At 43.4% G+C, this 18,229-nt stretch overlaps 1 protein-coding gene and 1 long non-coding RNA gene across 2 annotated transcripts in view; one reads left to right on the top strand and one right to left on the bottom strand.

The window, feature by feature from the left end:
- The window catches only part of ITIH2 (inter-alpha-trypsin inhibitor heavy chain 2), a 30,773-nt gene that overhangs the window by 11,689 nt on the left and 855 nt on the right, over positions 1-18,229 (top strand). Inside the window, exons 9-20 of the mRNA XM_070471943.1 lie at positions 181-297; positions 2,931-3,099; positions 4,078-4,203; positions 4,883-5,064; positions 6,027-6,212; positions 6,576-6,715; positions 9,143-9,312; positions 9,803-9,940; positions 14,190-14,303; positions 14,947-15,145; positions 16,219-16,391; positions 17,827-17,938. Coding sequence (XP_070328044.1) covers positions 181-297; positions 2,931-3,099; positions 4,078-4,203; positions 4,883-5,064; positions 6,027-6,212; positions 6,576-6,715; positions 9,143-9,312; positions 9,803-9,940; positions 14,190-14,303; positions 14,947-15,145; positions 16,219-16,391; positions 17,827-17,938 — 1,826 coding nt within the window. The remainder of the gene's footprint in view (positions 1-180; positions 298-2,930; positions 3,100-4,077; positions 4,204-4,882; positions 5,065-6,026; positions 6,213-6,575; positions 6,716-9,142; positions 9,313-9,802; positions 9,941-14,189; positions 14,304-14,946; positions 15,146-16,218; positions 16,392-17,826; positions 17,939-18,229) is intronic.
- Positions 6,789-9,805, bottom strand: LOC139036552 (uncharacterized). Its single transcript, XR_011489339.1, has 2 exons — positions 9,327-9,805; positions 6,789-7,448 (listed from the first exon to the last, which is right to left on the bottom strand). It is a non-coding gene; the product is annotated as an uncharacterized lncRNA (long non-coding RNA).

Consider the following 18,229-nt stretch of genomic DNA (forward strand, 5'->3'; position numbering starts at 1 on the left):
AAGGACGGAGCAGGCACCGGAAGAAAGGAGAGATGGACGTAGCCAAGCCTCTGTTCTTTACGGCCGTCCTGCCTCCTGCTCCCCATGGTCTCCGCTCCCTTCTCAGTCCCCAGATCCCCCATCCTCCTACATGCCAAACACTGGTAATGGTTCAGCTCACACATATGTCCTGTTTTTCAGGTATTTAATGGATATTTTGTCCACTTCTTTGCTCCTGAGAACATGGATCCAATTCCCAAAAACATCCTGTTTGTCATCGACGTTAGTGGCTCAATGTGGGGAATTAAAATGAAACAAGTGAGTAGCCCTGGGTTGCAGTGGTACCCAGGACACCCTGCCTTCTCTGATCTCCTCATGATGGTGCAGTTGTTTGAGGCCCCTTCCCCCTAGAGCTAGTCTTAGTTCAGGCTGCTCACAAAGTAACACAGGCTGGGTGACTTACAGGAGAAATTTATCTCAAAACCCGCCTTTTTGAAAAATTTCGCTGCCGTATAACCTCTTCTCACTCTGCTCAGGCTTCTGCTTCATATTCCTTTGGTTCTCCTGCATGACGTTTTAGACTAATATCTTGCCATTGTGCATGAATAACTTTGAAAATGTTTAATGCACAGTTTTTCTAATTATGTTGTAATTCCTTGAGGGTGATCATTCCGTCTCATGCCTTCCAGTTTGGAGTTCCACATAGGCTCCTTCAGTGTTAATGGTGTAGGTGCAATTGTGATCAAGGACATCCTTTATTTTCCTCATCAATCCACCCATTCAACCAGTTTGAACCAACCAATGACTCTCCATTCATTTAACAATCATTTGTGACCACCCAAGTGTTCACTACTGTTCTAGGATCCTAAAGAGGGAAAAGATTTGGCCCTGCCTACCTATCACCAGGTTCTCAGCAGTGGCACTTGTGACATTCGGGGCTGATAAATTCTGTGTCGGGGGACCACACTGAAGATTGTAGGATTTTTAGCAACATCTATTCACTAGATGCCATGGAACTCACCCTCCTGGTCATGACAATCAAAGATGTCTACAGAGGGCTTCCCTGGTGGTCCAGTGGCTAAGAATGGCTAAGAATTGGCCCTACAGTGCAGGAGATGTGGGTTCGATCCCTGATCTGGGAAGATCCCACATGCTGCGAGGCAGCTAACCTGCAAACTGCAACTAGAGAAAGCCTGCGCACAGCAACAAAGACACAGCACAGCCAAATATAAATAAATAAAATTCAAAATAAAGAAAAGAATGAGAAAGAAGGTGGTCTTCTCCCCCTCCACACTTACAAAAGTGTCTTCAGACATTGTCACTTGTCCCCTGGGGAGAAAATTATCCTCATTTGAGAACCACTGCCCTAATGCAACAGTTTATTTGTTCCTTCCTTCCCTCATTTAACAAGTATTTATTAAGCACCTGTCTTGCGTCAGGCACTTAGCTCACCACTGAAGTTTGACATGACTGTTACATGCCCAGTGGACATGACACATCAAGCAGGCTATTGGCTCTGCAAGTCTGGTGTTCAGAAGTGAGGAATTGAGTGAGATATGCACTTAGGAGCCACCAGTGTGTAGAAGGTACTCATAACAATGAGACCAGGTGAGAACACCAAGGGGGAAGTATAGATAAGAGAAGAAAACAAAGAGTGAGCCTTACACTATCCCAGTAACTAGGATAATTTGGGGAGAAGAGGAGGAATCAGCAAAGAAGACTAAGCCAGCAACTCTCCTTGTGGCCCAGGGGCTAAGACTCCGTGGTCCCAGTGCAGGTGACTGGGGTTCGATCCCTGGTCAGGGAACTATATCCTGCATGCTGCAACTAACGATCCCACGTGCTGCAGTGAAGACCTAAGATTCCACGTGCTGCAGCTTATACTCAGTGCAGCCGAAATAATATATACATTGAAGAAGAAAAAGCAACCAATGAGAGGAGGAGAAAACCAAGAGCATTCGAGGTTCTGGAAGAAGATGAGGAAGTTGTATGAGGGCAGCAATGTGACTGGTTGGTCCAAATGCTGCTCAGATTGGGTCTGATGAGATGAGAAGAGTCCATTGGATTTAGCAACAGTCTTGATGAGCACAGTTTCAGTGGAGGGATGATGGTGAAAACCTGAACAGAGTGGGCTTCAGAGAGAACAGGAAAAGAAGATTTGGAGACAGTTTGCTTACTATTTTTTCAAGGAATTTTATTGCAAAGGGAAACTGAGAAATGGGGGAAATGGGTACATTCAAGGTTTCTAAAGGCATGAGAAATGATGGCGTTATTGTATGTATGGAGATGTACCAATAGAGTGAAATGTATGATGCAGGAGAGGCAGAGGACAGACGCCAGAGCCATGCCTTTCAGTAGGTGAGAGAGAGCCCAACCTAGCTCACCAGTGGATGGATTTGCATTAGGCAGAAATGCTTCTCCTAGTTCTTCTGCATTACCAGGCATCAGGGCGAAGTGTATGGGCACAGATCCTGGCAGGGGATGAGGTTTATGGTGACAGGGGTTGTAGAAATCTGATGACTTCCATTTCTCAGTGAAGTAGGATTCCAGGTCATCAGCTGAGATAGGAAGAGGGAGGTGTTGGTGGTCTGAAGAGGAAGCAGATGAGAAGCAGGAATTAATGCGTGAGAACGCTGAGTAGAGGGACTTGAGAAATACATTTGATTTTCAGGCACCACAAAGGGGACATCTGAGGCTCAGGATTCTCAGTATAAAGTCAGGTGGGTGAGACTGGTCATGCATGACAAAACAAGACAGTAAAACTTTCAGTATACATGTTCGGATGGACTAGGAGACTGTTAGATCTGTGTTGACAGAGGCGGATTTATGAGGTTCGTGGGAGAACCATAGCTCGAACCAGTGCTTAAAATGATGAATGATTGGGCTTCCTCATTTCTTCTTAGGTTTAGAGAGTATGTACTAAGACCGTTCTCCATTCTCTCTCGAAATAGACGGTGGAAGCAATGAAGACCATTTTGGATGACCTGCGAACTGAAGACCATTTCTCCGTGGTTGATTTCAACCACAATGTTCGAACCTGGAGAAACGATTTAGTCTCAGCTACTAAAACACAGGTTGCAGATGCCAAGAATTACATTGAGAAAATCCAGCCCAGTGGAGGTGAGTAGGTTTAGCCTAAAGCCCAGTGAGAAACTCCCACAGGATTCAGTGGAGTCCTGAGAAATATGAGAATCAGTTGAGAAATACGATTCCTTACCCCAGTGGCCTTTGCCTTAATATACATTTATTATTAAACAATGCATACTAAGTGCGTGGTGAAAGCATAATGCATACCCCATCCCCCCCACATTTTTAACCATTCTGTCCTCAGAAAACGGTGTCAGTAAGTGACACTAGCTTTCTTATGACTCACACAGTAAGAGAAAGACAAATACCATGTGATATCACTAAAATATGACATAAGTGAACTTATCTAAGAAACGGACTCAGACATACAGAAGAGACTTGTGATTGCCAAGGGGAAGCGGAGTGGGGCAGGGATGGATTGAGAGTTTGGCATTAACAGATGCAAACTGTTATTTATAGAATGGATAAACAACAAGGCCTACTACTGTATAGCACAGGGAACTATCTTCAATATCCTGTGATAAGCCATAATGGAAAAGAACACAAAAAAGAATGTGTATTATATGTATATATATATATATATATATAAAACTTAATTATTTTGCTGTACAGCAGAAACTAACACAACATTGTATGTCCGCTAAACTTCAATTTTAAAAGGGGGAAAAACACATAGAATAACACATAATTGTCTGCAGAACAGTATCCAAATATGTCAAGTGCTGAATAGGTAACTTCACGTTGGTGGTTAACAAAATGACTGGTGCTTTGAAAGGGTTACTTCATCTCTAAAGGAACTGTTCACTATTAATACAAAGTGAATATTTTACTCCACTGGGGGATCTGGACCAGTCTGGGCAAAATTTGGAAAGCAGTTGAATGATTTGGATACTGAATGAACTACATGTAAGTCATCACCAGACAGATGAACCTGGGCTCAAGGCAAAAGGTGGTTGTTTCTGTGGAAACTCAGAGTATATAACAGACCAGCACATTCTCTGGCTTTCCCAGGCACAAATATCAACGAAGCCCTGCTGCGGGCCATCTTTATTTTGAATGAAGCCAATAACTTGGGAATGTTGGACCCCAACTCTGTCTCGCTGATCATCTTGGTGTCTGATGGGGATCCAACAGTAGGTAAGTACTCTTTCCATTTTAGTGGTGCGTATTTTTCCTGCTGTTCCTTGGGAACGTGATTGTCTTAAAATGGGAACTCGAACGGCATTTGCCTGAGTGTCTAAACCCGCTTGGGCTTCCCAAATGGCATAATGGTATAGAATCTGCCTGTCAATTCAGGAGATGCAAGAGACACAGGTTCAGTGTCTGGGTCGGGAAGATCCCCTGGACCAGGAAATGGCAAACCCACTCTAGTCTTCTTGCCTGGGAAATGCCATGGACAGAGGAGGCTGGCGGGCTACAGGCCGGGGGTTTGCAAAGAGTCAGACGCAACATAGCAACTGAGCATACAGACAGCACTAAACCAGTTTAAACCCATGCTTCCTAAAAGAAGAGTTCGTTTGACCCTGAAACACTCACCCCACTTCAAACAGCCTCTAGATGTTTGGGAGGGGATGCTGAATGCCTCAGCTTCACCTCCACAATCTGGGAAAACTTGCATTTGAATTTGAGTCTATGCTAGGAGGATTGCTGATAGATACATATTAGTGCAGTGTCTTATCTCCTCAATGTAGCTACGTCGAAGCATAAGTGCATTTTTAATTTGGACGAATTTTGCCAAACTGCCTTCCATGGATGTTCCCAAAATTTTGTGCCATTGCCTCCTCATTCCTTTCCTTCCTGTCCACATCAACTTTAGGTGAACTGAAACTGTCAAAAATCCAAAAGAATGTGAAGCAGAACATACAAGACAACATCTCCTTGTTCAGTTTGGGGATAGGATTTGATGTGGACTATGACTTTTTGAAGAGACTCTCCAATGACAACCGTGGGATCGCACAAAGGATTTACGGAAACCAGGACACTTCTGTCCAACTCAAGGTGACTTTGTTTTCTGTTCCTTTTTTGGTCATTGTTCACTCAAAATCATTCAGCTGGCAATATCTGATGCCTAAAAGAAGATGGCTGAATTCAAGTAAAAATTGTCATTATTTCAGCTGTGTTAGCTCCTTTCTCGTGCACCCCACCCCCACTTGTATATCTGCTGTAACAGTGAGATGAGAGGCAGTTGATGGTACAAAGGTCCCTAGTCCCTGAACATGTCTTGGGAAGCACCATCAAAGTTTCTTGAATCTCTCCAGTCCCGCTACTTGTCAAGAGAACTGTTCTTCCTTGAAAGTACATTGGCACTGGGACTTCCCTGGTAGTCCAGGGGTTAAGACTGTGCTTTCAATGAAAGGGGTGCAAGTTCAATCCCTAGTTGGGCAACTAACCTACATGCCAAGAAATTTTTTTTAAAAAAAGAAAAAGTATATTGGCATCTTGGAAATCAGCGTTTTATAATGTAACACAAAGCCAACTATAGCGTTTGTTTCCTTAAATATAAAGGATATGTATGCATCACTTGTTTATTTTGACTAAATGGACCAAAAAAAGATTAAGGAGAAAAAGAATGTATTTTACCCTACCCTCTGTTGGTACCAAGTACCATGTATCAATAGGAGGTACTGTATATAAACCTGGGGACAGGTAAGAGACAGGTTCTAATTTAGGGATATCCACCCAGATGACTTATGTTATTATGAGTGTCCATGAGCTTTTCATGCTCATCATAACAGAAAGAAAAAGTGCTGGGCTCTTGAACCCAGAGTAATCTTCACAAGCCCTGGTCATCTCTATTTCAGATCATGTAATAACTATGAGAATTTTCCATAGCTTTCCACAGAGATCTTGGAAGAATACTAAGCACTTGAAGAATCTCAGAGAAAAATGCTTCAGATTTGTAATGTGGTGTGAAAATAATGATTTCTCTGTTTCTTTTTTTTTTTTTTAATGAATTGTAGAAATTCTACAACCAGGTCTCAACTCCCTTGCTCCGGAATGTTCAGTTTAACTATCCCCAAACATCAGTCACAGACGTCACTCAGAACAGTTTCCATAACTATTTTGGAGGCTCAGAGATCGTGGTGGCTGGGAAAGTGGACCCTGAGAAATTGGGGCAGTTACAGAGCATTATCACGGCAACTTCGGTACTTTTGCTTATCTGCTAATTCTAAAAATATTAATTATCTCCTGGGTACATCTTGTATATTAACAGGCTGATAGCAGAATTCCAAGAACCACTTAGTAGAATAAAAGCAAAAAGTGAAAAGGAAGTTCCTGAGAACACCTGTGCCATCTTCCCAACTATGGTGTAAATCCTTACCTCTTTCTTCTGAAACCCAAGCCCAGAGCCCAGAGGTTGGCACTTACTTCCTCTTGTGTGTTCTTTTGGATCATTTTGCATCCCTCTGCAAGTTGCCTGCTACCCTGACTCACTCACAGTAGGTCCTTTAGAAAATGTGAACTGCTTAACTACAGTTCCACTCCCCTGGTGTCCTTCCACCGTCTAGGCCAACGCAGAGTTAGTCTTGGAAACCCTGGCTGAGATGGATGGCTTGGAGGATTTTCTATCCAAGGACAAGCATGCAGATCCTGATTTCACCAGGAAATTGTGGGCCTATCTGACCATCAACCAACTTCTAGCTGAACGGTAAGAAGACCATATGCCACAGGGATTTGCAAAAGGTTAGCTGAGATTACTTGACATCACAGACAAAAAAGACTTTGGAACCAAGAAAGGCAGCAAATTATTTCAGGGTTTGGAGTATTCATTTCCACTGGTTTCAAGCACTTTTGGGGCTTCCCGGATGGCACTAGTTGTAAAGAACTCACGTGCAAATGCAGGAGACATAAAAGACGTGAGTTTGATCTCTGGGTTGGCAACCCACTCCAGTATTTTTGCCTGGAGAATCCCACGGACAGAGGAGCCTGGCAGGCTACAGTCCATAGAGTCACAAAGAATCGGACACAACTGAAGTAACCTGGCATGTATGCATGCAAGCACTCTTAACTAAAGCAGGGTTCACTATCTTTTTTCTTGATGGATAACAAGCATACAGTAAAGCGTGTGATGTGCATTGATTTTAAATGTACAGTTTAATGAATTTTAACTACGTCACCCATGTCATCAGTACTGGATCCAGTTTCAGAGCACTTCTTTCATCTCTGAGTCTCCTTCATTCTTCTTCACACTCAACACCTACCTCTCGCCTTGAGTAGAAATCACTCTTCTGACATCTGTCACTATTAGTTGTCTATGACAAAAGTTCTTACAGTGATACAAACTGTATTCTTTTGTTTCTTGCTTCTTGCACTCCATATGATGTCTGTGAGGTTCAACCATCTCATTGCAGTGGGTATCATGAATTCATTTGCATTCACTCCTGAAAATAGTTAATGTCCAAAGAGAAATTTAAGGTTATTGCAATTCTGATATTACCTAAGGACTTCCTATAGATACTGTTTCATCTCTGGCTTCTCAGCTGACTGGTGTTTAAATGCTCCAACACAAAAACGATGTTTCTAGAGCAATGTCTGTTTCTTTGACCACCATCAGGATTATGGGGTGGGGTTGGGGTCGGTCTTTGGTGAGGAAAGTGACTGCTCCTTAGCCCCTCCACCTATTTGATCAGATTCTTGCGAAGGGGGAGCAGACTGGTCTGAATGAATTTGGGAAAAATGAAGTATAGATGTATAACTATACTCAAAAAATCCATGATGTCAATAAGATTATAAAACAGACACAAGATTGTAAGCTGTGGCTTTAGAGTGAGTGAGCAATGTCTCCTCCCCTTTAGAAAGGCAACTGGGTAATTTAAAGGGATATAGCAAATTGGTGCTGAAGTTAAACATTGATTTTTTTTTTAAAAACAATCCCTTAAACAAATCAGTGGTTGCCAGCTCGTGGGGAGCAGGAAGGATGCGCGGGGGGTGGGGGTTAAGACCGTGAAACTACTCTGCTTGACACTGTAATGATGGATACCTGTTGTTAGGCATTGGTCCAGACCCACAGAATGTACAGCACAAGCATGACCCCTAATGTCAGCTGTGGACTTTGGGTGATGAGGACATGTAGATGTAGATGTATCGATTTGACACATGTACCCGCTTCTAATGGGAGATGCTGAGACGGGGGAGGCTATCGCGTGGGGGGAGGGGCAGGGAGTAGCTATAAAATCTCTACGTTCTGCTCAGTTTCACTGTGAGTATGAAACTGCTCTGAAAAATAGTCTGGATGTGTGGTCACCAAGGGGGATTGAGTCGGGTGGGGACGGAGGAGGAGTTTGGGAGGTGGGGGCTAGCAAATGTAACCTGTTCCACATAGAATGGATAAACAACAAGGCCCTACTGTCTGGCACAGAGAACTATATTCAGTATCCTATAATAAACCATCATGGAAAAGAATACTTTAAAAAAGAATATAAATGTATATATATGTGTGTGTATATGTATGTGTAACTGAATCACTTTCCTGTACAGCAGAAATTAACACAACACTGTAAAGCAATTATACTCCAGTTAAAAAGTACATTAAAAAAGAGTAAAAATGACTAATTTCCAGAAAACTCAAAAAAAAAAAAAATGACTCTCCTAAGGACAAGTATTGTTAATAAAAAAATTCATATATTTTTGTTGTTATTGCTAATTTAATGAGGAACATTTGTAAAAATAAATTTGAGATCTATCAAAAAAAAGAAAGTAACAATGTAAATCAACTGTACTTCACTAAAAAGAAAATAATAATCATAATCTGTTTAAAAAGTTCCAAGATGGAGGCTCAAAAGGGAGGGGATATATATATATATATAAATATCATTATGACTGATTCTCATTGCTATATGCAATAAGAAACACAGCATAGTAAAACAATTTTTCACCAATTAAAAAATAAAAGAAGAAATTTTAAAAATTTCTAAAAAAAAAAATTCCTTAAGGGTACATAACTAGGTAAAACACTAAGCTTCATGAAGCCAGCTCGTTCTGCTTTCCTTCGTGGCCCCCAGAGTCCTGGTTGACCCCAGAAGTGGCGGAATTCGATCTTGTGATGCTGTCCAATGTTTCTGTTTCCCGAACATAGGAGCCTGGCTCCTACAGCTGCTGTGAAAAGGAAAATTACAAAGACGATCCTGCAGATGTCTCTGGATCACCACATAGTGACCCCCCTCACGGCGATGGTGATTGAGAATGAGGCCGGGGATGAACGCATGCTAGCAGACTCCCCTCCGCAGGACCATTCCTGCTGTTCAGGTGAGTCTCCCTACCTGGAGAAGAATTATTCTGGTCGGTTTTCTTATCCTGCAGCAAGGTCCTCCATCCCCTCCTCTCTTCATCGCTAGCCCGTCTCCTCGTCCCAATCCAGTGTCCTTCAACTGGGTGTCCTCCACCCAATCCAGGTGACCTTCCTGCCAGCTGACTTCGGCAACAGTTTATCGCTGCCATCTTTGAACATGTTTGCTCACTTGTCTTCCAAAGAAATTCTGAAAATCTGTGTACTCCCTTCACACATTATTTAAATCAACATTAAAAAATTCTCACCTTCTTTAAATAGTTACAACAAATTTCATTCATGATGACACATGGAGCTGAAAGAGAGAGAACCCAGAAATAAAAATAATTCTAGAAAAATCTAGCTGAGAACCGCTGGCGTTGGTCTGCATAAATCCGATTCTTAAAATTTTAAGCAGCTTCTATGGAAAAGTAAACCCAGAAATGAATGGATACAGTTTTCTCCACGCAGGTGCCCTGTATCACGGCAGCAAAGTGACCCCAAATTCAGTCCCATCGTGGGTCAACCCTTCGCCAGCGCCAAGGGTCCCAATGCCTGCTGTCGGTGCTCAGGTGCTTGAGTCAACCCCTCCGCCACATGTGATGAGAGGTAAGAGGATGAACGCTCTGGGGTGGAAGAGATGCACCTCTCGTGTGGGGAGGGCCAACGGGTATCCGTGGAAAGGACATTCTCTTTGGAGATTGTTCATGACACTCACGTGAACTTGCATTACTTAACAGTCAGCACTTCACGTCCTTTATCATGAAAACAGGCATCATGATTCTATACATGACTGGGTTGTTGACGAAATGTGAAACCATCTTTAAAGAGCTAGCATGTAATAGCCACTCAATAAACAGGTGAAGCTATCCATCTTAGGATCAAAACTATTTGAATGTTATTTCCTGTAGAGTTGCACTGTTGTTATTGTTTAGTGGCTAAATCATGTCCCACTGTTTGCAACCCCATGGAGTGTAACCCGCCAGGCTCCTCTGTCTGTGGGATTTCCCAGGCAAGAATACTGGAGTGGGTTGCTATTTCCCTCTCCAGGGGATCTTCTTGACTGTGGGATGGAACCTGCATCTCCTGCCTCTCCTCCATTGGCAGGCACATTCTTTACCACTGAGCCACCTGTTCAGTTCAGTCGCTCAGTCGTGTCCAACTCTTTGTGACCACATGGACCACAGCATGCCAGGCCTCCCTGTCCATCACCAACTCCCGGAGTCCACCCAAACTCATGTCCATTGAGTCGGTGATGCCATCCAATCATCTCATCCTCTGTCATCCCCTTCTCCTCCTGCCTTCAATCTTTCCCAGCATCAGGGTCCTTTCAAATGAGTCAGCTCTTCGCATGAGGTGACCAAAGTACTGGAGTTTCAGCTTCAACATCAGTCCTTCCAATGAACACCCAGAACTGATCTCCTTTAGGATGGACTGGTTGGATCTCCCTGCAGTCCAAGGGATTCTCAAGAGTCTTCTCCAACACCACAGTTCAAAAGCATCAATTCTTGGGCGCTCAGCTTTCTTTATGGTCCAACTCTCATATCCATGCATGACCACTGGAAGCCACGTGAGGAGCCTGTAAAACCGCATTATCATCACATTATTTGCAGGACTATTTGTTAATTTGCTTGCTTGGTTTTAACAGTGTATTTGAAAGTCCTAGTTTTGCTCAGTGTTTAAAAATCTAGAGCTAGGGACCTTGGTTCTGTGTTTTAATGAGGCCCTCTTGTGCTCAGCTCCTACACAAAATCAATTAACCAAGTATTTACTGACGACAGAGCATGGGCTTGATGGTGTGAGGAGTGCAGAGCAGGCCAAGACTCTGTGCTCTGCTCGAGTTGACCCTGCATGTCTTGCTCCCACACACACTTGAAGGAGCACCTCAGGATGGTTGGGAGAATCAGTTTGTAATCAGACAGTGCGGCTTTAAGTCATAGCTGTGCGACTTACTAACTCTGTGATGTGACCTTGGGCAAGTCACTGTTCCTTTGCAGGACTGCAGTGAGACTTAGTTAATGTTTGCAGGGAGCTCAGTGACAGTATCTGGAAAACAGCAACCTTTCACTGGACGGTACCCTGCTCTTTTGATTTTATTCTGGAGAACACAACCACTGCAGCTCCTAATTCAGGCCTTCCTCTTCAGTCCCTCCAATTCTGAGGCTCAAAGCCTGACAGTGTGAAATTACTCCTCTCCACCCGGTCACCAGATACTGTGGCTTCCACCAGATGTCTCTTGAATTTCTCTCCCCACCCCTCCCCAAACCAAGTCACCATGCTAGTTCCTGCATTTAACATTTCTTGCTCTAATGACTGCTGTCTTAGCTACTAAATGATCTTCCTGTGTGTACTTTCTGATACTTAATTCATACTGAGACCAGTAATTATAACATTGGGTCAGCCAAAACGTTTGTTTGGGTTTTCCTGTAATGTTGTACAAAAAACCTGAATGAACTTTTTGGCCAACCCACTAAAATGGGGTCAAATCATATTACGTTTATTCTCCAAAACCTTTAAAAGTTCCCCAACAGAATAAAGGTCTGTTCTGTAGCAGGGTGGTCCATGGTCTCTAAGACCTACATTCTTGGTCTTATCAAAAACCCATTCTCCAGGTACCTTGAGTTACTATCCAGACAAATCTCCAACTTCTCTCCCTCCATACCTTTACCCATTCTGTCCACTCAAGGATAGAATCTCTCTCTCTGCTCATGTCTTTTACCTACCTGTCTTCTCCTACCTTCAAGGCTTCGTTCAAAAGCCAACTCTTTCAATTGTTTTGTCTTTTTGGCCACACCATGGTATGCAGGATCTTAGTACCCTCCGCCCCCTGCCACCAACCAGGGATCAAACCCATGCCCTCTGCAGTGGAAGTGCAGACTCTCAACCACTCACCCACCAGGGAAGTCTCCGCCCACCCTTTCATAAGGTCCTTCTCCACTTGCCTGAGTGGAATTGATCCTTCTTTCATCTTCATTCCCAGAGCGTTGTGCTTTGGTCATTTTTCTATCGTTTACTTTATTCCATCTCATATGAGTGCTTGGGTCTGCCTTCATGAAAGAAAAAATGATATTCTATTAAAGGAAAAGATTAGTCATGACATCTGTGAAGGCACAGTAAGGAAGATTTTATTCAAGGGGATGTAGGTACCACTACATTGGGGTATTGCAGTGGGGTACAGAGATTGGACTCATTCTGAACACACCGTGGGAAACTGGGCATTTATAGACAAAAACAGGGTCAGTGGATGGAAGATTACTAACAGGAAGCATCAGTGGGTAAAGGGGGTCCAGTTAAACTGACCTAACAGGGCTTCCCTGATAGCTCAGTTGGTAAAGAATCCACCTGCAATGCAGGAGACCCCGGTTCAATCTCCTGGGTCAGGAAGATCTGCTGGAGAAGGGATAGGCTACCCACTCCAGTATTCTTGGGCTTCCCTTGTGGCTCCCCTGGTAAAGAATCTGCCTGCAATGCGGGAGACCTTGGTTTGATCCCTGGGTTGAGAAGATACCCTGGAGAAAGGAAAGGCTACCCACTCCAGTATTCTGGCCTAGAGAATTCTATGGACTGTATAGTCCATGGGGTTGCAAAGAGTCAGACACGACTGAGCAACTTTCACTTCACTTCAACAGGATTCTTGCTGAAGATAGGCCGAGGGATCAGACCTCAACTAGTGGGGGGCCGGGGCGGGGCAGGAACCTGATTAAGATACAAAGGTGATCAGATATGGAGGGTGGAGGATTCTAGCTAAACCTCCTTAGTAGGATTTTTGCTAAAATTGGACAATGCAGAGATGAACACAGAGGTCCTGAATTTTAGGTTGAACTTGAAGAGTTCAGGGAAAGCTGAGTTTATTCAAAGATAGAATTTTTGTCATGCCATTAAATTGTTCCTATCTTGAAGGTAGGGACCACAACTTTTATAGCTACACCAAACACTGCCTAATTCAAAGCTTTGCACATAATTTGTTTTTTTCTCACTAAATATTTGTTGAATGGCTAAACAAACAAACAAAAAAGATCAGCCAAAACAATGGTGTCTAGTAACAAAAGAGTACTTTCTTGGGAACAGTTTGATTCTTGATTGCTCTTGGAATTTATCGATACTAATTTGTAAGCCAACAGGTAATATGTCTTTTTTATTTTTATGCAGTGTGTTAGATATAGGTACTTCATGTAAACATTCACTGTATACACATATATGTTGTTGTTCAGTTGCTAAGTCATGTCCAACTCTTTGTGACCCTATGGACTATAGCCTGCCAGGCTCCTCTGTCTTTCACTCTCTCCTGGAGTTTGCTTAAATTCATGTCTGTTGAGTCGGTGATGCTATCTAACCATCTCGTCCTCTGCCACCTCCTTCTGCTACGCATATATATATGTAGTATATATATAGTGTGTGTGTGCTTGTGTTTCTTCTTCCTTATGTCTTTCTTTTCTAAATATTTTATTTATTATTTATTTATTTGGCTGTACAGGGTCTTAGTTGCAGCATGTGGAATCTAGTTTCCTGACCAAGGATAATACCTGGGTCCCCTGCATTGGGAGGGCAGAGTCTTAGTCACTGGATCACCAGGAAAGTCCCCCTTATTCATTTTTCTCTCTAGCCAAGAACATATGGTGTGGCTACAGAATGAGTATCCACTCTGTATAATAACCTAGAACTTGATGGCAGCTCCATGAAGAGGGGACAGTGCTTGGACCTGGGTCCCTGGTGCCTAGAAGAGTACCTGGCATATAATAGGAGCCCAATAAACATTTGTTCTTGTGAAATTGAAGATGTTTGGCAATAAAATACTGTTCAAAATAATCTTTCTTTTCTATGATTTTGCTTAGTTTCATTTTCTTTGTATATTTTCCAGTTGAAAATGACCCACACTTCATCATCTACCTACCAAAAAGCCAAAAGAATATTTGTTTCAATATTGACTCAGAACCTGGAAAAATCCTCAACCTTGTTTCTGATCCAGAATTAGGTAAGATAAAAATATACTATATTTGAATTCGACTACTAGGTCACAATCATTCTTTGCTATTGTTTTTATCTGGATTTCTTTCTTTCCTACCTTAATAAAAGTGTTTCATATAGTATATATAGGACTTCCTAGGGGGTGCATTGGTAAAGAACCCGCCTGCCAGTGCAGGAGACTCGGGTTTGATCCCTGGGTCAGGGAGATCCCCTGGAGGAGGAAATGGCAACCCACTCCAGTATTCTTGCCTGGAGAATTCCACGGACAGAGGATCCTGGAGTGCTATAGTCCATAGGGGTGCAGAGAGTTGGACATGACTGAGTACAGCACAGCATATTTTTCAAGTTATATTCTTCAAGCTCTAATAGTAATAAATTAATTATAGATATATTCTTGTTTGAACTATTATAGATACAATACTCTGAGTATAAACTAGCAGAACTTGTTGTGATATAATTCATTTAAACCATAAAAAATTATTGAAAATTACAAAGGAAAAAATGATGTGTAAATCCTGAAGCAAAATAAAACAATAATTTCCCATATTGTCATGTTTTATACATTTGAGTTATCGTGCCCACATGTGCCAAAAAAAAAAAAAAAAAAAAAAGCACATGGGACAGAAAAAAACTTGTTTCTTTCCCTGCAGGGATTTTGGTCAACGGACAGCTCGTTGGTGCCAAGAAGCCCAAGAATAAAAAACTCAGCACCTATTTTGGGAAACTGGGATTTTATTTCCAGCGTGAAGATGTGAAGGTAGAAATCAGCACAGAGACCATCTCCTTGACTGGGGGATCCCGAACATCCGTCTTGTCCTGGTCTGACACGGCCCATGTGCTTAATCAGAGGCAAGTACTGTTACATCCGGACTCAGATGTGACCTCGACCCATGATCCCATCAACCAACCCAGACGTCCGTGACACAGAGAACTCAAAATCATCATTTTAAATGTGAGGAAGTCGAGGTTCAGAAAAGATTGTGTTCCTTCCTTCCCCTGCTCTTGGCAATAGAGTCTGTGTGTTTTGGTCACGGTGCGTCTCAGCACTATCCTAGCACCTGGCGTACAGTAAGGACTCAAAAAGGACGTGTTGGACAAGTGAATGAAGCCGTCAGCTGAAAGTCAGACAGCTGTGTCAGAGTGTGCTCAGAAACACTGGGACGTTGTCTTATGAGTAATATCTTCCCATGAGTATCTGTTCATTGTTGATACAGAAACGTATACACTGACAGAATTCCAGTGCTAGGAGATACATCAACATTCTGTGATGAAAACGTTTTAAAGCTCTTAGAAAACTGGGGTGGGGTTGGGGGGGGGGTTGTACTGGGCAGAATGAAGTCATGTTCGGGGTGGGAGAGGAATGATTTGCTAAGTGAGTCAGTTCTAGGGACTTCACATTTCCAATGCAGGGGGCGTGAGTTCGATCCCTGGTCGGGGAACTAGAGGTTACATGCTGCAACTAAGAGATTCCATATACCGCAACGGAGATCTCAGATCCTGCAAGCTGTAACTAAGACCCAGTGCAGCCAAATATATATTAAATTAGTGTTTAAAAAAAAAACACAATAAAAAATAAAGCAAGTCAGTTCTAGAAACATTCATTCCTCTTTTACAATTTTTGAGTGAGGTGAAAGTAGCTCAGTTGTGTCTGACTCTTTACCTCTAGCTGGCAATCTGGCTCACGCGGGAGCTTCAGTAGACCTAACTATTTTTCCTCTACACCTGGCAGGTGTCTCATGCAGGCGACTGCATGGACTGTAGCCCACAAGGGTCCTCTGTCCATGGGATTCTCCAGGCAAGGATACTGGAGTGGGTGGCCATTTCCTTTTCCTGGGATCTTCCTGACCCAGGATGGAACCAGGAATTGGAGGATAATTGTTTTACAATGCTGTGTCATTAATTCCTTTCTGCCTTCCCACTAGGGTGCTTGTTTCTGTGAAGAAAGAGAAAACTGTGAGTATCACCCTGGATAAAGAGATATTCTTCTCTGTTCTACTTCATCGTGTTTGGAAGAAGCACCCAATCAATGTCGACTTTTTGGGAATCTACATCCCGCCTACAAACAAGTTTTCTCCTAACGTGCATGGGCTGATAGGTAAAGTGTCCCTGGACCATGTGGCTGGTGTGGGGCCGGCCACCCTAGGTCTTGAGCAACTTTGCCTCAAGGTTAGAATGTTTGGTTAGAATGTGGAAAAGAGACAGGATGGAGTGGAGGCTTCAGGAGGACCCACACACTCTGCACCTGAGTCTTAGTTTATGAAGGTGCCTGAGTGACACAGAGTTCAGTGTTATTGAGAGACTGTAATATTTGTCACTGTTCACAGTTTCCATAGAAACACGAAGTGCATCTTGCCATGCAGGGCCATGGGGAGAAAGCCAGATTTGGGTCAGGAACCAGAAGCAGAAACAAGGTCTAGGTTAAAACCTTTACTCTGTGGCAGAGACAAGACAGAGCCAGGTGGTGTGGGGTTGGTTGGCTTGGTAATTGCAGCAGGCGTTAGGCTACAGGATGTCTTTCCTTGCATGGTACCTGGCCCAGGAATGATTCCTCTGGGTCTCACAGGCCAGAGAGAAGAGGCCTGGCTCTGGCTTGGTTCTTTTGAAGATTCCAGCTGGGCTCCTGGCTGAGTCCTTTGCTATCTTTCATAGTTGGCTTTCCCAGGGAGGGGTAGATGGAGTGTTTAAGATATCAAATATCATAAGATACAGAGAATAAAACACATGATTCTTCTAACAAAGCAGTGCAGGGCGACTCAGTCATGCTAGAGCCAGGACTGTTTGCTGCTCCAGACAAGGTTTTCCCAGGGCTGGGCTTTCATCACCAACTGGGCAGATAAAGAGAACGGATGAACACACTTTGAATTTTATGCTGAAGATTTTTTCTCACTGAAAAGAAGTGAACTGGCTTAGGAAGTCTGTGATAATGAACAGGGTGTCCACATATACCTTCCCTACTTTATGAAGAACTATGGCAATTTAAGCGTATAGTAGCATCAATACTTTGGTCACCTGATGCAAGATGACTCATTGGAAAAGACCCTGATGCCAGGAAGGACTGAAGGCAAGAGGAGAAGGGGGCGACAGAGGAGATGGTTGGATGGCATGGACATGAGCTCAATGGCCATGAGCAAACTCCAGGAGATGGTGATGGACAGGGAGGCCTGGTGTGCTGCAGTCCATGGGGTCACAAAGAGTCGGACACGACTGAGCGACTGAACAACAAATAGCATCATGAACCAACTTTGTTTTTTCGGTTTGAGCAGTGCTCTCAGCTGCTGACCTTCAGGGCATTCGCATTTACTTAGGGTCCAGTTGATCACCCTCATTGTCTAATGACGGCAAGGTTTGCAGCATGGCTCTGCCCTTAGGAAGGACCCACCCCTTTCCATCTGAGTCTTTTTCCTCTCAACACATCTTTCTATCCCCAAAAGTCTGAGAGGGACCCAAATGCAGCTCGGATCACGTGACCAGCTTGCCCTTTTGTCGCCCCTTGAGTTGCATTAAATAAACATCTCGACCTTGTCTCATAGGCCAGTTCATGAATGAGCCAAAGATCCATATCTTCAACGAGCGACCGGGAAAGGACCCTGAGAAGCCAGAGGCAAGCATGGAGGTGAAGGGACAAAAGCTGGTTGTCACCAGGTAGGTCTCAGATGGGTAAGACGGGAACAGAAGGGGCTCCTGTGAGGACTGGACTCACAGGGCAAAATAGAAGAGGAAAGCCCATTAGTTGTGTTTATCTGAAGTTTAAATTTAACTGGCATCCTGTTTTTATTTATCCCTTTTTTTTTTTTTTTTGGCCATGCCCCACAGCACGTGGGGTCTTAGTTCCCTCACCAGGGATGGAAACTGTGCTCCCTGAGTTAGGGTGCAAGGGAAGTCCCGACATCCTGTGTTCTTATTTGCTAAATCTGGCAGCTTCTTCCTTGCTGT

This window comes from Odocoileus virginianus, chromosome 9 (genome assembly GCF_023699985.2).
Source record: "Odocoileus virginianus isolate 20LAN1187 ecotype Illinois chromosome 9, Ovbor_1.2, whole genome shotgun sequence".
Classification (NCBI taxonomy): domain Eukaryota; kingdom Metazoa; phylum Chordata; class Mammalia; order Artiodactyla; family Cervidae; genus Odocoileus; species Odocoileus virginianus.